This window comes from Apium graveolens, chromosome 7, assembly GCF_009905375.1.
Source record: "Apium graveolens cultivar Ventura chromosome 7, ASM990537v1, whole genome shotgun sequence".
NCBI lineage: Eukaryota > Viridiplantae > Streptophyta > Magnoliopsida > Apiales > Apiaceae > Apium > Apium graveolens.
The window spans coordinates 41627313-41654115 of NC_133653.1; the positions used below are offsets into that span (position 1 = coordinate 41627313).

A 26803-nucleotide genomic window follows, 5' to 3' on the forward strand; every position below is an offset into this window, starting at 1 on the left:
TGTGAAGTCCTTATAATCTTGAGAATTCCTTAGTGAAATAGTCATAGGCTTCCATTCCTTTGGTAAAGACCTCAGAAATTTTAAGTTGGAATCCTTGACTTGGTACACTCTGCCATACAGCTTCAATCCATTCAACGGTTTCTGAAATCTATTGAAGGTGTCATTCAATGATTCTCCTTCTTCAGGATGAAAATATTCATATTGTTGAATGAGAAGCTGCATTTTGTTTTCTCTAACTTGTTCAGTACCTTCACAGATAAGTTGTACAGTATCCCAAATTTCCTTAGCAGTTTAGCTGTTAAAGACATTATCAAACATATCTTTGTCTAGGCCATTAAACAGAATGTTCATGGCCTTCTTGTCCTTGTGAACCTCTTCAATATCTTCATCAGTCCATTTTGCTTTTGGCTTGGGAATAGACTGTCCAACAGAAATGTGGCAGTGGCAGTTGTGGCCACTTTGTGAGGGATGTGAAGACCATTCTCAATATAGTTTATGTAGCTTTCATCTTGAGAGATGAGATGTAGATGCATCTTCACTTTCCAATGATGATAATTATCTCTTTCCAGGATTGGAATCTTCACTCCAATATCCTTCTTACTCGTGATGTTAGTAGAATAGATCTTTAAACTCTTTGTATGTCAAGAGCTTGCTCTAATACCAATTGTTATTCCCAAGGAACTAAAAATGAGATTTACAGAAGGGGGGTTGAATGTAAATCTCAAAACTTTTTCAAGTTTTGAGCAGTTTCAAAAGCTAAGTGTATGATGAACATATGTGTGTGAATTGCTTTGAGCAGGTGTAGACAGATGTATATTCAAGACACAAATGTAAAGAACACAAAGGCTTTTAAAAACTTTTCTGGTGGATTTGTTGTTCCACCAGAGATGTGTATTTCGGATAATCTGTGATACAAAGAATTGTTCACAACTGCTTCCTAGTACAAACTAGATGATTTTTTCTCTATATTTTTCTAAACAGCTCTGGAAAATTCACTTCTAATTACTAGCTGAAACTTGGTTTATATATCACCAAGTTTACAAGTGAAGACAAAGATAAAATACAATAATAAAAAATAGTTCTTCACAGGTTTCTTCTTCATTTCTCTATCCAATGCAATCTAAGATAATCTGTGAATCTTTGAATACTTCCTTGTTTGCACCAGAATGGAAATGCTGCTTTTTCTTGATTCCTCCAAGAGGCTACCACATTCCAATTGTCTCTGTGAACCCATGTGCCTCCGTCAGCTTATGAATTGTCACTATCAACTGCTATGGAACTAAGCATCTGTTGAAGCTTTCATCCGTTGATGGCTTTATCCGTTGGTGCTTTAGTGACATCCGTTGATGCTTTAACAGTTGAAGCTTTATCCGTTGATGCACTCATCCGTTGATGGATGTTATCCGTTGATGCTTTAGAGGCATCCGTTGAAGCTTTGTTTCTCATCCGTTGAAGGTCTTTAATCTATCAGTTGATACTACTTCATTTATACAAAATTACAAGGCATGAAATATTTATAATTAGCCCTCCTATTTGCATATCCACTAGTAGTCAACATGAGTTATAATTTCCCACAACTTCTAAGAATTATAACTTAAATACAGAGACTGAAATGTGCTACAATACTAAACTTATTTCTAAGTAAAGCTACTCCATCAACGGATAGCCAAAGTGGTCTTATCCGTTGAGGCTATAAACACTAGATTTCTACTTAAGTGTTTTGTTTAACTTATCATCAAACTAATACATATATTCCTAACACTTCTTAAAGTAAACATACTGAACTACGAATTAAATATTGTTTTTCGCATAGATCCTGCGGAGGGTTTCGATTTTTAAGATTTAAATTTACATTTTTCGTTGCATTTATGTGCTAAAACCCTTCACATATCACTGGACAGGACTTTTTGTCTTGTCGAGGCTTCAACTAGAGTTCTATCACGACCTTTTGGTCATTTTTTATGATAAACTGGGTCTGATTGTGTCGGCCTCTCTACCGAGATAGCATCCTCCCGGTCGAACAGCAGGGTTTGAGGTTGTATCTCTGATTTGGACTTGAGATCTATTTTTTCATATACGCTTTTCACTTCCATTATTGGTGGAACTTCCATTATTGGTGGAGGTTATTTTCTGGTGAGAGTTGTGTTGCTCCCTTCTCCCTCTGGTGACTTGGACTACTATCTGCCATAGGAAATGACTGAAGATCAGCCCCCTCCTTCTAGCGCCACTGTTGAACCTAAGTATCTTCCCCTAGTCTAAATTGCCAACCCCTTTACAAGTAATACTCCCTCCTATTTATAGTAGAGTCAATTGGGCCTTATTAGCTTGTTGGGCCTAATATTGAGTCTGGGCCTTCATAATTGGGCATGGGCCCTAACACAGATCATCTATCAAATTGATGGATAACTGACTGCATAACATATAGTAACCGCCGCTTGATTAACAATGGCATCGAACACACTTGTTTTGAATTTGGTTTTAATCTTTTCATATCTCCTTATCTCAATCCATAGCAAATCAGTCACAGGTGAGTTAGTTAAATGCATGCAAATGTCAAGATTCAGGGCATCTCGTATTTTATTTATATTTAATTTCGTGACATAGTTTCTTTACTGTTCTTCTGTAGATGGCCTCGGACAGACTGAATCCACACCTGTGAACAACAGATCAGCTGATCCGTTAATCAAGTTGAACAGCACTGATCAATTAACTCCGACAATCATCGCTCCGCTTAAATCACCTTTAAAAATTGGCGGAAGTTTTTTCCTGGGAAGAAGGTATGATAGTAGGAAACAAATGTTGAACGTGATAAAAAACCAGAATCCATTCCTGTATTGCCCATGTTCACCGTTCCCTTTCCCAAATTTTCCATGTTTTTGTTTAACTTCCCAATATGCCCACCTTTTTCATTCTCTCTCACATTTTCTCTCTCTTCACATGTTTTATCAATTCTTTTTCCTTTTTAACTAAACCAACTTACATTTACTTATTTTAACTTCCACCTTATATTTTTATTTAAAATTTAAATAATTTAAAATTTATTAAAATAAAATAAATATTATATTAAATTAAAAAATTATTAAATAAACGCATCACATAAATATTAAAATAAAATATATTACATAAAAATAAAATACATCACCTAAACATTAAAATAAAATTCATTACACAGGAAACAAAATACATCCCGAAAAAAACACACATAATTAGAATACATCAACTAATCACCATATCCCGGGCATCGTGAATTACGTCTTGTGTGCCCTTCTTGTCCGCATCTCCCACAAACTATCATTTTTCGAGGATTGTTGTCCATTTCTGTACGAATACGTGAGCTTTGACCCTTCTGTCCTCGTTTATTTTTTTTCCTCTTTGTGGCTTCATCAGCAAGCGGAATTTCGTACCTCTCTCAATTGTTTGCTAGCGGAAAGGTCCAATATGCTTGATTAGGGATAGGGTTAAATTCATACTTTCACATTTCTGATTGCGTTGATAGATAATGATATGATTCAATGAGTGCTTCCAATCTAGGTTGCAAGTCAAATAACCTGCCACAATATGTGAACATGGAAAATGATATCGGCTCAATTTTCCACAAGAACAAAAACCTCTACACATATCAATATTGTGTTTATTGCTGCCTTTCCAAGATTCATTCTTGGTTCTGTATTGTGCAATAATGATTTCGAAGATACCCATTTGTTCATTGTAGAGAATAACCTTATATGCAGATGCTTTCTGCTCAACGGTTTCAAATAACTCTCTTGATTTTTTATAAAAAAGTTGATTGTTTTGAAGGTCATCCCGAGTTTGAGTCCTTCTCTTTGCAATTAACTTCACAAATCGATAATATATGTACTCCACCATTGTTGTGACTGGTAGAAATCGAGCAGAACGTAAAAAGTCCATTAAAACTTTCGATCATGTTTGTCGTTGCTTGACCATAACGATAACCTCCATCATGAGCCACAGTCCACATTTCTAGTGGAATCTTTCACAACCATCTTTCTGCTTCAGGATTAAAATGCATTATAACACTAAGAAATGTCAGAAGTTTATTATAAGAAGTCATCCAAACACTTTAAACATCTGAGATTGCTTTTTATTTTCCGATCCATGCTTTCTTATATGTAACATTGCAGTTGTACATGGATGTGATTTGACTCATGATGTTGCTTACTTTCAGATATGGACTGTCTGTAACCTAATTATGCAAAACAAAATAAATAAAATTAATAGTTCTATAAAGTTAACACAATTATAAGTATAAGAAATTTATACTTACTTGTTGTTTAATTACGTCAGCAATCATTCTTGATGTAAGTTGTTTGTGATCTCATTGAAGAGTCCTCAAAAAGCAGTTATGTTCACCAGGTAGTTTAGTGATTACAAAGAGTCCAGATCGCTTTGATTTCATAATCCGGACTCTCCATGGACAATCTTCCACAACACGTTTGCCTCGTATCATGTTGTATCACTTTTTGTAACATGATAATTTCTTGAATTTTTTATGTGATTTGCATTTATAGCACCAATTGCAGTTTGCTTATCTGCAAAATTTTAACCTTCAAATAAATCATTATTGAGGGGATTAATGTTTGAACAGTTACCTGATGCAACATTAATTTCTTCAGTATTAAATCAGGGAGCAGTTGGGATATGCTCCTGCTCGTCACCTGAATCATCTTGCTCGTCATCTAAATCATCCTGCTCGTCATCTAAATCATCTTGCTCGTCATTATCTATCTCATCGGCCACATCTCGCTCCATTTATTTCTGGCTCATGTTGATAGTCTTGATCATCATCAGCAGCACTTAGATCATATATTACAGTTGATCTTGCAATTTTTTTGAGTAGGAAAGTATTCATGATGATAGAAATTTAAAAAACTAAATGATGAGTTTGTTTGATTCTAAACTCGTGGATGTTATTTATATAATATTTTCATACAAGCAATAATAATTTGAAGGATAGCACACCGAAATTTTTTGAAATGCCAACACACTGAAAAGCTGATGATTTTCTTTTAAAAAAGATTGATATTGACTACCCACTGAAAAGCTATTCAATCAAAAGTTGGATTTGACAATTCACTAGACATGAATATAATAATAATAATAATAATTTAAAAATCTTTAATTATAAATTCAAAATGAAATTATTAATATTGTTTTTATAATCATTAAAAAATAATAAAATTAGTTAATTAAGTAATTTTAAAATAAAAAATAAAAAATTGAAATAATAATATAATTTTATTCATTATATTTTAAAAATAAGAATAATATTGTTACGAAATATAAAAATTATACATTATGATTTGTTTGAATAGAAATGTAGGAGATATGTTGGGTGGAGGAGAGAGAGAATAAAATAAGGTGAGAAAGTGAAAAAGGTAGGTAGAATGGAAAGATGAACGAGAAGTTGGGTATTGTGGGAAACCCAACACTAAAGCTGGGCAGTACAGGAATGGATTCCAAAAAACCATCCACAACCTCATGATCCGGTGTTTCTTTAGCTTAAATGTAACTCGTATATCGTTGGTCAAGTGCTTACCGTAAGGGACACACCGATAAATCGTATATTTTTTTCGAAGTGTGAAGTCTTTCCTAATAGTGATGTACCGCGCAAGATGTTCACTATGGATGAATTTGATGAGACACCAAATGATGGCAGGCTTTTCTCGATTATCATGCCTTCATCAGATGAACTTGTCCAGAAACATAACAAATGTGATATTTATTTTCCCTTTAATCATGTTAGAAGAAGCTTTTAAGTAGAAAAAGCATTATATTTGGATTATGTAAACATGTACGTAAATAAGACATCAACTAATGAACATGCTCAAGTGCATCCACCTCTGGTTATGTGTAATTAGTATATGTTATAGCCTATTTTTTATTGACAGTGTATATCTTGGTGGACTGAAAATGTACAAGCCCGTGTAAATGCATGTGTGATGCACTAATAACAACACACACACTTTGTTTGTATTGCTTGGAAGAATATTTCTCACGTTAAATTCAAATTATGATTATAAGACATATTAAAACTAAGCTGATAAAGTTGGAGCTACAAACTAGCAACTAATTCCTACCACAACTCCACTTCCTTATTTATCTCCTAATAGTTATCTCTACTCTCCTGACTAAATCAACCACGACATAATTAAATAACAGCTACATTTTATTTTAGGAAATGTTTAGATTAAATCTTTTTCTAACACATTCCCCCCTAATCTAAACATTTTCCTTTTCCGAGTTCTGCACGCCATCTGCTACTGCAAGATCGACCACTCCAATCAAATCTCTCATTGCTTCAAACTTAACGCGTCCCAATGCTTTAGTGAGGATGCCCGCCTTCTGTTCTTGGGTGCTAATATATTGAACAACCAATTCTCCTCGATCAATGCATTCCCTAATAAAATGAAACCTGACGTCTATGTGTTTACTCCTTCCGTGCAACACCGGATTTTTCATCAGTTCTATAGCAGACTTATTATCAACACACAGAGTAACTGAACCAACTGCTTGTCCTGAAACTTCTTTTAACAAACCTCGAAGCCAAATGCTTTGACACGCTGCAAGTGTTGCAGCTATATACTCAGCTTCACACGACGACAATGCAATCACTCTTTGCTTCTGTGACGCCCAGGAGATTAAATTTACATTCAGGTAGAAGCACATTCCGCCCGTGCTTCTTCTATCAACTACATCTCCTGCTAGATCACTGTCCGTATAACCTGACAGTTCATTGTTCTTCCAACCTCGTGCATAACTCAAACCATAGTTTGTTGTTCCTTTTATATACCTCAGTATTTGTTTGACAGCCTGATTATGTTTCATCGTAGGTTGTTCCATGAACCTACTTACAACACCTACAGCATAAGAAATATCCGGACGGGTATGAGTTAAGTACCTTAGGCTTCCCACAATGCATCGATACTCAGTTACATCCACAAGCTCGCCACCTTCATCCTTGTCCAGCTGCAGTTTTTGATCCATCGGGCTCCTTGTTAAATTGCATTTTTCCATTCCGGCCTTCTGCAAAATTTGCTTAACATATGCTGATTGTCTTAACGTAATATTTGAACTTATCTATTTAACTTCAATACCAAGATAATATGAAAGTAACCCCAGGTCACTCATCTCAAACTGCTGATTCATTTCTAACTTAAACCCATTAACCTCAGTCAAGTTGGCCCCTGTTACAATCAAATCATCCACGTAAACGCCCACAATCAGCACACTCCCACCTCTGTATCTCGTGTAAACAGCTTGCTCGTGTTGGCACTTCTTGAAGCCCAGTTCCTTAAGACATTTATCAAGGCGTGCGTTCCATGCTCTTGGGGCCTGACGTAGCCCGTATAGAGCTTTCAACAGCCTTTAAACCTTTGCTTCTTGACCTTGTTTGACAAATCCCTCGGGCTGTGTGACATACACTTCCTCAAGTAACTCCCCGTTTAAAAAAGCTGACTTAACATTAAGATGATGCACCTCCCATCCTTCTTTTGCTGCTAATGCCAGTAATAGTCGTATTGTTTCCAACCTCGCCACTGGTGCGAATACTTCATTGTAGTCGATGCCTTTCTTTTACACATATCCTTTCGCGACAAGTCTGGCCTTATACTTTACTATATTTCCCTCCGTGTCCTTCTTCAAATTGTATACCCGCTTCAGTCCCACAGCTTTGTGCCCAACTGGTAGATCCGTGAGCGTCCAGGTCTTGTTTTTCTCGATCATCTCTACTTCTGCCTCCATAGCTTTCATCCATTCACGTTCAACTAAAGCTTCACTGTACCGTGTGGGCTCCTCTGCCTTTAACAGCATAAGCTCATCGATCATCTGTATCACTTCAGTCTCATTATAAATCTCGCTCAGTGGCCTGTATTTATGAGGTTCAGAACTCTCTGCACTCGACTGCCCAGTCCCACCTGTGAACTCATCCTCTGTTCTTCTGTCATGTGTTTGCACAGGTGTTGTCACCTCTCGCTCTGTCTCTGTATATCTTTCACTCGTTGGCTCTTCCTCCATTTCCCATATCAACCCTGGAATCATCATCTCTGTAATTTCTGTTTGACCCCACGACCAGAACTCATTCTCAAAGAACACCACATCTCGACTAACATGCATGTTTCCCGTAAGAGGGTCATATAACCTGTTTCCCTTTGTTCCAGGCTCTCTTCCCAGGTACACCACCCTTCTAATACAATCATCCAATTTCTTTACGTGCACAGCCGGTATCTTCATATATACACAACACCCAAACATCTTTATATGTGCTAAATCAGGTAGTCTACCACTCCAAGCTTCATACGGAGTCTTTCCCACTAGCACTCGGGTTGGTAATCGATTTAATACGTACATTGAGTGTCTCACAGCTTCCCCCCACATACACGATGGCATCTTTAATCCTTTTATGAAGCTCCTGACCATGGCTGCTACCGTACGGTTCCTCCTCTCCACCACCCCGTTTTGTTGTGGGGCGTATGGGGCTGTGTATTGACGTTCAATCCCTTCATGCTCACAGTACATACTAAACTCACTCGAGCAAAATTCACCCCCACGGTCTGTCCTTAACATTTTAACACGCATTTCACTTCTATTTTCAACCACAAATTTGAACCTTTTAAAGGCTTCAAATGCACAGCTTTTTTCTCTCAATAAATACACCCACATTTTCCTACTGAAATCATCTACAAAGAGTAGAAAATATCTGTTACCTCCTGGTGTAATAGGCGTGATGGGACCACAGATGTCTGCATGTATAAGTTCCAGTTTCTTCTGTACTTTGAACGTTGCACTTGCAGGGAAAGAGCTTCTAGGTTGCTTGGACATCAAACATCCCTCGCACTTCTTGCTCGGTAGTGTCAACTTTGGAATCCCTGTTGTCATTTTCTCCTTTGACATCAACTTTAGTGCCTGGAAATTCACGTGGCCCAACCTGTTGTTCCAACGCCATGTTTCTTATTCAACTTTCGACATCAAACACATATCACTATTTTCTTCAAGGCTAATCTTATATAGTCTATTCTCTGATTTCTTCACCTTCATAAGTACTCTCCCACTTTGTTCATATACCCACAAGTATTCCCCGTCCATGACAATCTTATTACCATCCTCGGACAACTGTCCAAGGCTTATTATATTATTGCACAGCTCTGGAATGAAGTAAACGTCCTTGAATACTCTATCTTCCCCATTTTTGCACTTAAACGAAATCACACCTCTACCTTTTATGCTCACCACTGACCCGTCCCCGAATTTTACTTGCCCAGTGACACTCTTATCCAGTGATTTGAACTTTCCTTCTTCGCCAGTCATATGATTACTGGCTCCATTATCAAGATACCACACCAGTGATTGTTTTTGTCCTTCACCTTGTCCTTGCAGCCTTGGAACCACATTCCCCTCCTTTACCAACATGATGGTCTCATTTTTGTTGTCAACTCCAGCCACGAGTAAGGCTGGTTCATCCCCCTGTACTTGAGAGAGGTTTACTTCTTTGCGTACTTCTCGTTCTCTATGAGGTCTACGACACTCTGCTGCAAAGTGCCCATAGCCCTGGCAATTGAAGCAGCGTATTTTAGTTCTGTCGCGAACATCACGAACAGCTTCCTTCCCACGGGTTTCGTTACCACCTCGAGTCCCTTCTTTAGCACTCCGTTTTAGCCACTCCTCTCGAGTTAATAATAATTCACCATCTTGAGTTTCTCTTCGTCTCCACTCCTCTTCAGTCAGCAAAAGGTGTCCTTGACCTGACCCATTTTCTGTTTGGCCTCAAACTCTTTCTTCATGGGCTTTTAGCGAGCCCACCACCTCTTCTACTGACATCTCTTCAAGCTTTCCAAACTGCTCGATAGCTGAAGCAATGTGAAGGAACCTTGAAGGAACGGCTCTGAGCAACTTTTTCACCACGTAACTTTCTTCCATCTTCTCACCTAGTGCTCGAATGTTTGTAACCAAACCATGCAGTTTCAGATAGAAATCATCTAGCGACTCACTTTCTTTCATGCTCAGGCTTTCAAACTCCCCTTTCAGCGTTTGAGATTTAGCAGCCTTGACCTTGTCCGCCCCCAGGCTCATCACTTTGATGGCGTTCCAAGCGTCCTTGGATTTTTTTTTTCAGCAATGGCTAACAAAATCTCCTCAGGAATTCCCTGGTATATAAATGCCAGAGCCTTCTTATCCATTTTGTCATCTACCACAACTTTCCCTTCTTTTGATTCTATCGCCTCCCAGACTCCGTATGCCGGCATGAACACCCTCATTTGGAGAGCCCATGCTGCATAATTCGTTTTTGAGAGCATTGGGTAACTCACCTCAAACGAGTTCTCCTTGGGCTTAATCGTCTCCATGGTAGGTCCTTGAGCACGCTCCGTCATTGATCACTGAAGCTCTGATACCAGATGATGCACTAATAACAACACACACACTTTGTTTGTATTGCTTGGAAGAATATTTCTCACGTTAAATTCAAATTATGATTACAAGACATATTAAAACTAAGATGATAAAGTTGGAGCTACAAACTAGCAACTAATTCCAACCACAACTCCACTTCCTTATTTATCTTCTAATAGTTATCTCTACTCTCCTGACTAAATCAATCACGACATAATTAAATAACAGCTACATTTTATTTTAGGAAATGTTTAGATTAAATCTTTTTCTAACAATGTGGGCATGTTTGTGTTAGACCCATAATACAGAAAACCCAATGCAACTAAGAGAGGGAACAAGGTATGGGCTGATTTTATTGATAAGCCTCTCCTAGATGGGCTTTTCTATACATAGTGATGGTCTATACAACCTGCCGTGAACCCCTTCTTTCAGTACTGATACAAAGACTTCACGGCTATATTTATTTTATGAAACCTGCCGAACTCAATTAATTTACGTAACACGTTATTTTGCCTTGCACTAAGTCAGGATTGTCACTTAAACAGTCTCCTTAAACAAGATTAACGTAAATTTTAATCTCATCAGATCCCGCACCAAGTGAGATATAGTGAGTGTGTTAGATTACATAGATAAAACAAACACGGAACATTTATGATAGTCTAAATGAAGCCTAAAGGTCATCCTCAAAACCTAAAATCTAGAAAGCATGTACAACAATTGCCTGCTGCTCCACAACCACATTCATACTTTAGTATGTTGTAATTTAATGCAAAACCAGATTATCTTTTATGTGTTTATCCGTGCGCCGCGCATCGTCAATGACTCGATATACGTGGATACAGACCTAAATGAATCATATTATCCATGTCTATCCACAAACAAATCCATATAGATTTACATGAAAGCTAAAGTTCTTCAAATTCAACTTAAAAGTCTAAAATCATGTGAATGCTTCACCCTTTCCGCCAAAGCTTAATTCAAATTACATTAAACCCGTGAGAGAATAAAGAAGTGGAGCCGATTGAAATAGAAACTTTGTGCGGTGACATCAAATAGTATTGCATGGCCTTGGTTTTATTAACTCAACATTGCCCGTGTTCACCGCTTTTTCATTGAGAGGTCTGGTTCCATGTAAGTTCGAAGAAGTTGGTTTGGGCTAGTGGGTTGTTCTTGTCACCCAAAAGTATGCGCTTTCGAAAGTGTAATTATTGCTAGTGCTTAGAAAGAGGTGATTCCGGATATAAACATGTGATATTTGATTCTCACTTTGTTTTTTATAAACTTTATTTTATAACAAGTCAAACATTTTAATTTATGCTTATCCAAAGTTCAAAACATTTATTACTAGCTAATAAAGTTGTATTGTCAGATTGTCTTCACATATTTCATAATCATAACTTCGGAACAATTTTGGAACCTTGATAAAAATTTGCATAGAACAATGTTAGAGTCGGGGTTATCAAGTTAGCGCATTAAAAATTATTATTGGTGATGTAGTGTTACCAAATATTTATATTGATGATATATATCGGTATAAATGCAGGGAGGTGGATCCTTTTAAGATATAGACTATCAACATAGTACACATAATAATTTTCCTTTCAATTATTTTACAATGTTCTAAAATTCGGTGATTTGGTTCGAATACTCGTTTTCAATCCCTTTTCCGGATACTTGAGTTCAAGAAAAATTTCATAAACAATGAGTCAAAGGAGTGTACTCGGAGTCAAACTCGAGTTTTACTTTCTCTAACTTTACTGTTTCATTTTGAAAATGTAAGGAAAAAGATCAAACGTTAAATTATATAATATATATTACATTACAAAAAATATAGTACTATTTGAGTTTTAATTTTAATAAATATATACTAAAACTTAAATCAAATGTACTAACTATATAACAGAGAAATACTTAAAAAAAAATACATATTGTTATATTATATATAATATAAAAGTAGAAAGAGTAAGAAATAACTTAATATTTCATGTTTATTGATATCACAAGATAATGTACATGCAAGCCTTTTATAGGCTTCTAAAACATAGATTACTAGAGAAGTGAAAAGGCAAGAGTTTGTGTCAATTAATGGGGTAAAGGTCAAAGGTCAAAGGACATCTAAAAAGTTAAGAGTCATGCAATAATATCATAACACTCCCCCTTGGATGACTCGTACAACTACATGCCTCATTAAAACCTTACTAGGAAAAACCCTGTGGGAAAAATCCTAGTGAAGGAAAAAGAGTACATCTATTGCTCGTGTAATAACGAGTGTATTATATCTTCCCTCATTTTGACATGACTATGAATATCAACATAGATCTCGAAGTTTGCGCATTCCAATTTTGTGCACCAACTTCTCGAACGAAGATGTAGGAAGTGACTTTGTAAACAAATCTGCTGGATTTTCACATGAACGAATCTGACAAACATCAATTTCTCCCCTTTGCTGAAGTTCATGGGTGAAGAAGAATTTTGGATCAATGTGCTTTGTCCGATCTCCTTTAATGTAGCCTTCACGTGTCTGAATGATGCAAGCTTCATTATCTTCATACAAAGTGGTAAGAATTCTTTTATTGACTGAAAGACCACATGAATCTCGAATATAATGAACAAGAGTCCTCAGTCATACACATTCTCGACTTGCTTCATGAAGGGCCAATAATTCGGCATGATTTGAAGAAGTTGCTGCAAGAGTCTGTTTTGTTGAGCGCCAAGATATTGCAGTATCACCATACATGAATATATAACATGTTTGTAACATTCCTTTATGAGGATCAGACCGATATCCTGCATCTACATAACTAATTAATTCCACTTGTGAGTCTTTAGCATAAAATAAACTCATATTCATTGTTCCTCGAAGATATCTAAATATTTGTTTCACACCAATCCAATGTCTTCGAGTTGGAGCAGAACTATGTATTGCCAATAGATTAACAGAAAATGCAATATCAGGACGTGTGCAATTGGCAAGATACATTAGTGCACCAATGGCACTAAGATATGGTACTTCTTGACCAAGAAGTTCTTCTCCCTTTTCTCTTGGACGGAATGGATCCTTATTATATTCTAGTGAACGTACAACCATAGGTGTACTCACAAGATATGCTTTATCCATAATAAACCGTTTCAGAATCTTTTCAATATATGAAGACTGGTTGATAAAGATTCCTTTAGATAAATGTTCAACTTGAAAACCAAGGCAGAGTTTTGTTTTACCCAAATCCTTCATTTCAAACTCTCTTTTCAAATATTCAATCGTCTCATGGAGTTCATCTGGAGTTCCAATGATGTTTAAATCATCAACATATACTGCAATGATAGTAAACCTCAATTTTGTCCTTTTAATAAAAACACACGGACATAGTACATTAGTAGTATATCCATCTTTCAAAAGATATTCACTGAGACGATTGTACCACATATGACCCGATTGTTTCAATCTGTATAATGATCTTTATAATTTAATTGAGTAAATCTCTTGAACTATATGCTTCGGGCATTTTTAATCCATCAGGGATCTTCATGTAAATGTCACTATCGAGTGACCCATACAAGTAGGCAGTCACAACATCCATTAAATTCATTCGGATTGATAAACTTATTAAAAATCTGAATGTTGTTGCATCCATTACCGGGGAATAAGTTTCTTCGTAATCGATTCCCGGTCTTTGTGAGAAGCCTTGAGCAACAAGGCATGCCTTGTATCTCACAATTTCATTTTTCTCATTTCTTTTATGCACAAATACCCATCTATATCCAATGAGTTTTAGACCTGCGGGTGTTTGGACAATAGGTCCAAAAACTTGGCGTTTTTCAAGTGATTTCAATCTTGCTTCAATAGCTTCTTTCCACTTTGGCCAATTATTTCTTCTTTTACATTCATAGATCGATCTAGGCTCATGATCCTCGATTTCCTCAAAAAGGTCAAGTGCAGCTGCATATGCAAATATATCATCCATGACAATTTCTTTTCTGTTCCACCTTTTTCCCGAAATGACATAATTTATCGAGATCTCTTCATTATTAATAATTTCAGGTGTTTGATCATCCTTGAAAGACGTCTCTTCAGCGATCAAATTTATTCTTATCAAGTTTCCTTGTTTTTCTTGGAATTTTATCCTTGGATCCAATAGGTCTACTACGCTTTTGGTGTGCTTTAGACTCATTTTCTAGCATGATTTTATTATCTTCTTCAGGAAGTTTAATCTTACAAGGAACATTAACAGTTGGTATATGTGACTTTGTCACATTCTTGACATCAGTAAATGCATCAGGCAATCTATTTGCGACTTCTTATAGGTGGATAATCTTTTGAACTTCAAGTTCACATTGATTTGTTCGAGGATCATAATAAGACAGGGATACTGCATTCCACAAAATTTCTTGCTTTTCTTTTTCAAATTTTGTCTTATCTCCCCTAATCCAGGAAAAGCTGTCTCATCAAATTGACAATCGGCAAATCTTTTCGTGAATAAATCACCAGTCTTGGGCTCCAAATATTTAATAATCGAGGGAGAATCAAATCCAATATATACCCCTAATCTTCTTTGGGGTCCCATTTTTGTTCGTTGGGGAGGGGATATTGGAACATAAACTGCACACCCAAAAAATTTCAAGTGAGTGATATTTGGTTCTTGACCATTTACCAATTGCATTGGGGAATATTTATGATAAGAAGTCGGTCTTAACCGGACTAAAGAAGCCGCATGTAATATTACATGTCCCCAGGAAGTAGTTGGTAAATTTGTTCTTATAAGTAATAGTCTCTCAATTAGTTGTAGCCTTTTAATGGAAGACTCAGCAAGACCATTTTGAGTGTTTGTGTGGGCAACAGAATGCTCCACTTCAATCCCAATAGATATACAATAATCTTTAAAAAATTGTGATGTAAATTCTCCTGCTCTATCCAATCTTATTTTCTTTGTATTATAATCAGGAAATTGTGCTCGTGATCGAATTATTTGAGCAAGGAGTCATGCAAAAGTCACATTACGAGTGGACAATAAACTAACGTGTGACCATCTTGTTGATGCATCAATGAGTACCATAAAGTACTGAAATGGCCCACTAGATGGGGTAATTGATCCACATATATCTCCTTGAATTCGCTACAAAAAATTTGGGCATTCAATTTTTCCTTGAATACAAGCAACACATGAAAAATCTTTGGACAATGGAACAATTTTGTTTTTGAGTGGATGTCCATTTGAATTTTCAATAATTCTTCGCATCATTGTTGAACCCAGATGGCCTAAACGATCATGCCATATAGTAAAATTTGTCGGGTTAAAAGATCTTGTATTAATAGTCATGTGTGATTCAACTGGATTTATGAAAGTATAATATAATCCAGAATTATATGATGGGAGTTTTTCTATCACATGTTTCCTCCCTGAGACTATAGTCGTGATACATAAATATTCATTATCACGTTCATTTGTCGTCTCAATATGATAACCGTTGTGGCGTATATCTTTAAAGCTCAAAAGATTTCTTTTTGATCGGGTGGAAAATATTGCACTTTTAATCAATAAACATGTACCATTGGGTAGCTCTATACTTGCTCTTCCGGAGCCTTCAATTATATCCGATGCACCCGATATTGTATTTACATTAGCTTTGGCTAATGTTAGATGCGAAAAATATGCTTTATTTTTCAAAATTGTATGTATTGTTGCATTATCCGCCAAACAAAAAGATTCCTCATTTTTTATAACACATGATGAGAGGCTGCTGACCATATTTCTTCACGAAAAAATAAAATTAGAAGTAGAGGTAGAACATCCCAAGTACTTCATTAACGAAAAGAAAAATATATAAGCAACTGATAAGGATGATTATCATAGTTCAAAAGTTAAAACTGACAATCCAAATAAAAAAATTCAACAAGCAATGTAAGGCCTTGTTTAGTTTTTCTTAGGCTCATCACCGCCAAATTTAGGCATATTCACATCAACATCTTCAAAAAAATCGCCAACTTTCATGTGAATAAAGGCCGAAGGATCAACTTGATCATCGCTTCCAAGATGTGCTTCAAGATGGGTAATCCCCAAAGGATCATTCTGTTCGGTGAAATTAGTTTCAACATTCTTTAAAGATGCTTGATATAGGTCAGCAAAGTGCTTGGAGGTATGACATGTACTTCTCCAGTGACCTTTCATTCCACATTGACTACAAGTACTTTCACCCCTTTTAGCCATCGTACTTCCCTCGGATTTTTCCTCATTTATTGTCCATTTCTGGTAGTAAGGCTTTCTTTTAAAGTTAGGGGGATTTTGTTGATTACGGCCTCTACCATGACAAAATCATGACCACGGGCACGTCTACGCCCACTTCCACGTCCATGCCCATATCCACGTCCACGTCCAACTGTTTTATTATCTCTATATTCATTATTAGTCACCGCATTCACTTCAGGGAATGGTGTTGAGCCAGTTGGACGTACTTGATGATTTTTCAGCAAAAGTTCATTATTTTGTTCAGCAAGAAGCAAAACAGAAATCAACTCAGAATATTTTGTGAATCCACGTTCACGATATTGTTGCTGTAAGAGCATATTATTTGCATGGAAAGTGGAATATGTTTTTCCCAACATATCTTTATCAGTGATATTCTCGCCACATAATTTCAATTGAGATGTAATCTTAAACATGGCAGAGTTATACTCGATCACACTTTTATAATCTTGCAATCGCAAGTATAGCCAATCATAGCGAGCTTTAGGAAGTATCACCGTTTTTTGGTGGTCATATCTTTCTTTGAGATCCTTCCAAAGTGTTGATGGATCTTTAATAGTCAAATATTCAGTTTTCAATCCTTAATCAAGGTGGTGGCGAAGAAATATCATGGCTTTTGCCTTATCTTGTTTGGAGGTTTTATTTCCCTCTTTTATAGTGTCACCGATGCCCATTGCACTAAGATGGATTTCAACATCAAGAATCCATGTCAATTAATATTTTCCGGTGACATGAAGTGTGTTGAATTCAAGCTTTGTAAGATTCGACATTTTGATTACTAAACAGAGAGGGTAATATACATTAATATCAAGATAATGATATATCTTAATATAGAAGTTCACCAAAATTTCATATTTCACATGTATAATAAACATAATATAAAATCAGAAAAAATTCATGGCCATGAATTTATATTCATGCCCATGAATTTCTGTTGTATCTCAAGTTAGTTCCATTTCATGTGCATGATTTGTTAACACTTTTATTTTAAGCACATTCGGTCAATATTTAAAAATATGTAAGGAAAACACATATGCATTAATATTTAAAAACGCATGATAATATAACATGATGATGATGCATTGAATTCAATCTAATAGTACATTAAATGCAATCTACTGTTTAAAATGGCTAATTATGATGATGTCAAATCTGATCAGTTTCAAAGAATACCAATTTACTCTATCAAGATGACTTTATCTGAAAAAGTATAAAATACGAAAAATGTAGAAATTTCCGGGATCTTTCTAGAATGGTAAGGCTCGTTGAAAACGAACAAGTAACGAATTCAGAAAACAAATATTTGCGGACTGTAGAATCATAATCAGCTCCTGCTAATGATAGTATTTTGATATTTAAGAGATCGTAATCACAGTATATTGTAATGGAATGTAAAGACAAAAGGTAGATATCGAAAAGAGATTTCCAAAATAGTATGACTCGTAATATTTGAACAAAAATATTCAATTTACTATGAATTTTAGAAGTTACTGCATATCACCCTGAATCATACAATCAGATTACACAAAATGCAGATTTTGACATACTTATAAGCAGATTTTGGAAAAATACAAATAAGAAAGATTGTAGATAATCAAAAAAAATAAAATTACGAGTATAAGCTCAATAAATTTCGATGGATAATGAATCATGCACATAATAAGCACATAAAGATCATCTTATTGCAAGCGAAGCAAAGTAAACTAAAAATAGTATACTTATCTGATGGACAAACTGAAATAACGTAGAATCCTTCTTTTTTCTTGAATTTCCAACACCTATTTACACTTTGATGATCTCCTTTCAACACTTAAGTAAAATTGATCTCCTTATTTTATAAGCAAATCGTGCTGATAACGTGTTATATAATATAAAAGTCGAAAGAGTAAAAAAAAACTTAAAATTTTATGTTTATTGATATCACAAGATAATGTACATATAAGCATTTTATAGGATTCTAAAACATAGGTTATTAGAGAAGTGAAAACCCAAGAGTTTGTGTCAATTAACAGGTGAAAAGTCAAAGAATATCTAGAAAGTTAAGAGTCATGCAATAATATCATAACACATATCCCATTAATTATTTGAATACTCTCCAAGTTTTGAATACTCATTTTTTGGAACAAAATCGAGTCAGAGTGATTTCTGCTTTTTACACCCAAAACCTAGTAGATATGGCCTAGCATTTTTCGTTTGAATTGTACAGCGATATGTGTGGCATTAAGATAAGTGTTGTTAGGAATATATGTGCATTAGTTTGATGATATGTTTAACAAAACACTTAAGTAGAAATCTAGTGTTTGTAGCCTCAACGGATAAGACCACTTTGGTTATCCGTTGATGGTGTAGCTTTACTTAGAAATAAGTCTAGTGTTGTAGCACATTTCAGTCTCTGAATTTGAGATATAATTCTTAAATGTTGAGGGAAATTATAAGTCATGTTGACTACTAAAGGATATGCAGATAGGAAGGCCAATTGTAAATATCTCATGCCTTGTAATTTTGTATAAATGAAATGGTGTCAACGGATAACTTAAAGACCTTCAACGGATGAGAAACAAAGCTTCAACGGATGTCTCTAAAGCTTCAACGGATAACATCCTTCAACGGATAAAGCCATCAACGGATGAAGGCTTCAACGAATGTTCTGTTAAATAGCAGTTGACAAGTGGTAGTTGTACCTACAAACAGAGGCACATGGGTTGACAGAGACAACTGAGATGTGGTAGCCTATTTCAGGAACATCAGAAAAAGCAGCCGTTCTACTCTAGTATAAAGAGGCAATAGTCAACAATGCACTGGAGTAAAAATGGAGAAGAAACAAGTGGAGAACTTATTTTATTATTGTACTTTTTATGTTTGTCTTCACTTGTAAACTTGGTGTTATATAAACCAAGTAGCAGCTAGTAATTAGAATAGAGTTTTTCCAGAGTTGTTTAGAAAAATCTTGAGAGAAAAATTATCTAGTTTGTACTAGGATGCAGCTGTGATCAACTTCTTGAATCACAGATTTTCTGAAATACCATCTCTGGTGGAACAACAAATCCACCAGAAAAGTTTTTAAGGTCTGTTGTGTTCTGTACTTTTGTGTTTGAATATATATCTGTCTGTATTAGCTTAAAGCAATTCACACACTTGTTTATCTTAAACACACAGCCTTTAAAACTGCTCAAAACTTGAAAAAGTTTTGAGATTTACATTCAACCCCCCTTCTGTAAATCTCATTGTTAGTTCACTAGGAATAACAATTGGTATCAGAGCGGGCTCTTGACACACAAAGAGTTTAAAGTTCTTGGAAACTAACAAAGATGAGTAAGAAGGATATTGGAGTAAAAATCCCAGTTCTTGACAAAGACAGTTATCACCATTGGAAGGTGAAAATGCACCTTCATCTACTCTCCCAAGATGAAGGTTATGTAAACTGCATTGAGAATGGTCCTCACATTCCCCACAAAGTAGCCACAGTTGCTACAGCCACAATTGTTGTTGGTCAATCCATTCCAAAACCTAGAGCAGAATGGACAATGGAAGACACAGAAGAAGTCCACAAGGATAAGAAGGCTATGAACATTTTGTTTAATGGTCTTGACAAGGATATCTTTGATAATGTGATAAATTGCACAACTGCCAAAGAGGTTTGGGACACAGTTCAGCTACTGTGTGAAGGTACAGAACAAGTAAAAGAAAACAAAATGCAGCTTCTCATTCAACAGTATGAGTATTTTCATTTTGAAGAAAATGAATCTTTAAATGACACATTCAATAGATTCCAAAAGCTGTTGAATGGACTGAAGCTGTATGGTAGAGTGTACCAGGTGAAGGATTCAAATCTGAAATTTTTAAGATCCTTGCCAAAGGAATGGAAACCCATGACTGTCTCCTTGAGAAACTCTCAAGATTATAAGGACTTCACTCTTGAAAGATTATATGGAATCTTGAAGACTTATGAACTAGAGCTGGAACAGGATGAGGTATTGGAGAAGGGAAGAAAGAAAGGAGGTTCAGTTGCCTTGGTAGCTGAAAATGAGAAAGAATGCAGACAAGAAACTGTGAGATCAACATTAAACTCCAAAGATGGCACAAGCAAATCAGAATCAAGCAAGGGTAAGGAGCAAGTTGCTGAGAATGAAGACAACTCCAGCCAAGATGACTCTGATGGTATTGATGAGCATCTTGCATTTCTGTCCAGAAGATTTGCAAAGATGAAATTTAAGAAAAACACTAGAGCCACTAAACCTCATAAGAACATGGTGGACAAATCCAAGTTCAAGTGTTTCAATTGTGGTATAAGTGGACACTTTGCAAGTGAGTGCAGAAAGCCAACTTCTGAAAAGAAGAAATTTGACCAAGTAGATTACAAAAAGAAATATTTTGATCTGCTCAAGCAAAAGGAGAGGGCTTTCATTACTCAAGAAAAAGACTGGGCAGCTGATGGAGAAGAAGAGGATGAAGATGTGGAATATGTCAACTTGGCTCTCATGGCTGATTCTGAGGAAAATGAAGTTAGTTCATCAAGCAACCAGGTAATCACAACTGATTTAACACAGCTTACTAAAGAAGAGTGTAATGATGCTTTTAATGACATGTCTACTGAGTTGTATCACTTGCGTGTGTCTCTTAAATCTCTTGCTAAAGAAAATAGTAGGATTAAAGAGAACAATCTGTTTTTAAGTAATAGAAATGCTGTGTTAGAAGATAAGTTGATTGACCTAGAGAAAACTAAGCTACATTGTATATCTGTTGAAAATGAACTAGCTGAATCTGTTAAGAAAGTAGAAATACTTTCTAATCAATTAGAGAGAGAGCAAGAGGTGATTAAAGCCTGGAAGACATCTAGGGATGTAAGTGCTCAAATTGTCAAGGTCCAAGGAATTGAATCATTTTGTGAGACTGCCTGGGATAAAAACAAAAAGAAAATGGAATTAATTGATGGGCTGTCAACGGATGTGGAATCAACGGATGATGAAAATTATCCGTTGAAGGAAGAAAAGGAGCATCCGTTGAAGGTTCCTCAATTAAAACAGGCAGATGTTTCTAAAAGTGAAAATCTAAAGAAACTCAACAAAAAGTTTGGTTCAACTTCCAAGAACTTTGTCAAAGAAGAAGCAAGCACATCCAAAGATTTCAGTAAGGTGAATATAGGACACATGACCTTAGAACAGTTAAAGAATAGGCTCAAAGTGGTTGAGGATAAAAAGGAAACTAAAAGGAAATCTAATAGAAATGGGAAGGTAGGGGTTAACAAACATAACAATTACACACCTGATAAGTATGCTCCTAGAAAAAGCTGTGTGCATTGTAGTAGTGTTAATCATCTATCTGCTAATTGCAAATCTATTAAGAAAACTCCCATACTTGTACCCTCTTCCATGCCTAATATGTCTGCATCACCTCTGCATGTTATGCCTGTTATGTCTCAACAGAATCCCTATGCACATTTTGCAAACATGCCATATTTTAACAATCCTTATCTTGCTGCATTTAGTATGCCTCAAATGCCATACAATATGCCTATGTAGAATAACATGTTTGCACAATCCATGCCTTATCAAATTCCAAATGTGCTAAATGATTCTGTGACTAACCCTACACCTCAACCAACTACATCTAAGATCAAGGTTGACTCAAAGTTACCTAAGTCTAAAGATGCAGGAGGAATGAAGTCTAGGAGAAAGGCTAACATGAATGGACCCAAGGAAGCTTGGGTACCAAAATCAACTTGATTGATTTTATGGTGTGCAGGGAAACAGAAGAAATCTATGGTACTTGGACAGTGGCTGTTCAAGACACATGACAGGAGATTTCTCCCTGCTCACAGAGTTTAAGGAGAGAGCTGGCCCTAGCATAACCTTTGGAGATGACAGCAAAGGGTTTACTATGGGATATGGCTTGATTTCAACAAGGAATGTCATCATTGATGAAGTTGCATTAGTTGATGGTCTCAAGCACAACTTACTGAGCATCAGTCAACTATGTGATAGAGGGAATACAATTTCCTTCAATTCTGAAGCCTGTGTTGTCACCAGTAAGAAAGACAACAAAGTGGTTCTAACTGGAGTTAGAAAAGGAAATGTGTACTTAGCTGACTTCAACTCTACTGATGCAGAATCTATTACTTGTCTCTTCAGCAAAGCAAGTCCAGTTGAAAGTTGGCTATGGTACAAGAAGCTATCCCATTTGAATTTCAAGACAATGAATGATCTAGTCAAAAAGGACTTAGTTAGAGGAATTCCTCTTGTTGAATTCTCAAGGGATGGTTTGTGTGATGCTTGTCAGAAAGGCAAACAAAGGAAAGCATCATTCAAAAAGAAGCTCGAAACAACAATTGATGAACCATTACAGCTGCTACATATGGATTTGTTTGGACCAGTCAATGTATTATCAATTGCAAGAAAAAGATATTGCTTAGTGATTGTAGATGATTTCTCAAAGTTTTCATGGGTCTATTTTCTTGGATCAAAGGATGAAGCAAGTGAAATCATTATCAATCACATCAGGCAAGTCAATAATCATCCTGACTTGAAGGTTAGGAATATCAGGAGTGACAATGGAACTGAGTTCAAGAATTTGACAATGAGGCTGTTCTGTGAAGAAAATGGAATCATGCATGAGTTCTCAGCTCCAAGAACACCTCAGCAAAATGGGGTAGTTGAAAGAAAGAACAGATCTTTAATTGAGGCTGCTAGAACAATGCTTGAAGAATCAAAGTTACCAACATATTTCTGGGCTGAAGCTGTTAATTGTGCCTGCTACACTCAGAATATTTCTTTGATCAATCAAGCTAAAGGCATGACTCCTTATCAGTTGTTCAAGAGAAGAAAACCAACTCTAAACTTTCTTCATGTCTTTGGATGTAAATGCTTTATACTGAGAAATCAATCTGACCATAAAGGGAAGTTTGATGCAAAGGCTGATGAAGGGATATTTGTTGGTTACTCAGCTGGAAAATCTTATAGGGTCTACAATCTAAGAACCAACATTGTTATGGAATCTGTGCATGTTGTGTTTGATGATAAAAAGATTGATGGACTAACAGATGAGGGACACAATGAGAGACTCAAATTTGACAACATTGAGATATATTGTGATGATAGTGAAGAGGAGACTGATGGAGATGACACTTCAAAAGGGATTCAAAACATGCCCTTGGATAATGCACAAAATTCTGCATCAGTTGATAGAGGCAATGCAGTATCCGTTGAAAGACATAGTGCATCATCCGTTGAAGTACAAAATGAAGCATCCGTTGATCATAGTTCATCAACGGATAATCGATTTACATCATCAGTTGATAGAACTCCAAGTTCCCTACAAAAGACCAACAACTCAGGAGGAGTTTCAACTAATCAACACTCTGTCTCACATCATGACAATATTGAGGCCACCTCATCTAGAGTATATCTTCCACCTCAAAGGAAATGGACCAAGAATCATCCCTTTGAACTGATCATTGATGATGCATCATTTAAAGTGCAAACAAGAAAAGCTACTCAAGATGAATGTCTATATAGTAGTTTTCTATCTCAGGAGGAACCTAAGAAAGTGGAAGAAGCTTTATTGGATCCAGATTGGATATTAGCTATGCAGGAAGAGCTGAACCAATTTGAGAGAAACAAAGTTTGGAAGCTGGTACCCAAACCAAAGAACAAGAGTCCTATTGACACAAAATGGGTATTCAGAAACAAGATGGATGAAAATGGCATTGTCATAAGGAATAAAGCCAGATTGGTTGCTAAAGGATATTCTCAACAAGAGGGAATAGATTTTGATAAGACATATGCTCCTGTTGCAAGACTTGAAGCCATCAGAATTTTTCTAGCCTATGCAGCCCATGCCAATTTCAAAGTCTATCAAATGGATGTCAAGAGTGCATTTTTAAATGGGAAATTGGAGGAAGAAGTTTATGTAAGTCAACCTCCAGGGTTTGAAGATCCAAATTTTCCAGACTATGTGTATTATCTGTTGAAAGCACTCTATGGACTGAAGCAAGCACCTAGAGCCTGGTATGAAACCTTATCAAAATTCCTTTTGGAGAATCACTTCACTAGAGGTACTGTTGATAAAACTCTCTTCTTTAGGAATATTAATGGCTCTAGTATACTTGTTCAAATTTATGTAGATGACATAATATTTGGATCTACAGATGATAAGCTTTGTAAAAAGTTTGCTAAGCTAATGCAAAGTAATTATGAAATGAGCCTGATGGGAGAACTAACCTATTTTCTTGGTTTATAAGTTAAACAAGTTAGTGATGGAATTTTCATTAGTCAAACTAAATATATTTATGATCTTTTAAAGAAGTTTGACTTAATAGAATATTCATCTGCAAAAACTCCCATGGCCACTGCCACCAAACTTGAATTAAATAAGACTGAAAGGTCTGTGGACATTACAAGTTATAGAGGCATGGTTGGTTCACTTTTATATTTAACTGCCAGTAGACCAGATATAATGTTTTCTACATGTCTCTGTGCTAGATTTCAAGCTGACCCTAAAGAATCTCACTTAGTAGCTATTAAAAGAATTTTCAGATATCTCAAGGGGACTCCAAATCTAGGAATTTGGTACCCTAGAGAGTCTGGTTTTAATCTAATTGGCTACTCAGATGCAGACTATGCAGATTGCAAAATAGACAGGAAAAGTACAACAGGCTCCTGCCAATTCCTGGGAAACAAGCTTGTATCATGGTTTAGCAAAAAGCAAAATTCAGTCTCTACTTCTACAGCTGAGGCTGAATACATTGCTGCTGGAAGTTGCTGCTCTCAAGTGTTATGGATGAGGAATCAACTCCTTGATTATGGACTACATGTTGATAGAATTCCTATTTTTTGTGACAACACAAGTGCCATAGCCATAACAGAGAATCCTGTGCAGCACTCAAGGACCAAGCACATTGATATCAAGTACCACTTCATTAGGGAACATGTGATGAAAGGTACAGTGGAACTTCATTTTGTTCCAAGTGAACAACAAATTGCAGACATATTTACCAAGCCACTTGATGAATCAACATTCACAAGATTGGTAAGTGAGCTAGGTATGCTTAATTACTCTTCAAATTCATGTCCTTATTGCAATTTAAATTGAAGCCTGAAATGTATCAGCTGCAAGAACAAATTTGATTTTTAACACAGATTATTCCATCAACGGATATTCCCTATCCGTTGAAAGTCAAAATTGTTCTGTCAACGGATGTTCATTATCCATTGAAAGTCATATACATTTCTGGAATTTTTATCCGTCAACGGATAAAACTGAAGTGCTCTTCAACGGATGACAGTTTACCTTATCCGTTGAAATATCACATCAGTCGATTCAAGTGTTTCACAGCCGTTGATTCTATTGTCTTAACCGTTGATACTCATACATACAGCTGTATGTATTTGTTTTAAAGGTAGTTTTTAGAATACTTACAGTTTATTCTTAAACGGCTGAAATTTACTTACATATATTTATTGTTAAATCTCTTATTTATGCTTTTTAATTTGAGAAAGTATATAAGCCCTTCTGATTTTTCATTTTTACTTTACGCTTTCTTGAAATTTCAAAGCTTTTACCATTTTCTCTCTGCAAAACCTTCAAGTTATTCTCTGCAATTTCTACTCACAACAATGGCACCAGTAGTAAAGATTATGTCTCAATCTGGGTTCATCTATGAGAAGAACAATTTCATAGCTTTGGTAGAAAAGAATGAAGCCCACTCAGATTATCACAAAATGATGGACTTCATCAAAAACTGTAAACTTAGCTATGCAATGCTGGAAGCCCCAACGATTTATTGTGAAGTAGTTGAGGAGATTTAGACAACTGCTGAGTTCAACTCCATAGATATGACTATCTCCTTCACTCTCAAAGGTAAAAATCACTATGTTAACTGTGATGACTTACTAGCATGTTTTAAATTACCTGAGAACAATGCCATGACACCACACACTAATAATGATGTATCCAGCATGTTAGATTCCATAGGTTATTCTCTTAACTCTGCTAGTTTAGGGAGTATTAAAAGAAAAGGCCTTAGGAAAGAATGGAGTTTTCTTGGGGATGCCTTTATCAAGGTTTTCTCTGGGAAAATTAGCAATTTTGATGCCATAACTTCATCTCTTGTTAATATGCTCTATATGTTTGTTTCTGATAGGTATTTTAATTTTAGCAACTAT

The 26803-nt window shown here is 36.0% G+C and overlaps 2 protein-coding genes across 2 annotated transcripts; both read right to left on the reverse strand.

The window, feature by feature from the left end:
* Positions 1-6240: 6240 nt before the first annotated feature.
* Positions 6241-7005, reverse strand: LOC141673527 (secreted RxLR effector protein 161-like). The gene has a single exon (XM_074480277.1). It carries the CDS (start codon positions 7003-7005, stop codon positions 6241-6243), a length of 765 nt encoding a protein of 254 aa, XP_074336378.1.
* Positions 7006-15515: 8510 nt separating this feature from the next.
* LOC141673528 (uncharacterized) lies at positions 15516-16148 on the reverse strand. Its single transcript, XM_074480279.1, has one exon. The coding sequence runs from the start codon at positions 16146-16148 to the stop codon at positions 15516-15518; it is 633 nt and encodes a 210-aa protein (XP_074336380.1).
* Positions 16149-26803: the final 10655 nt, after the last annotated feature.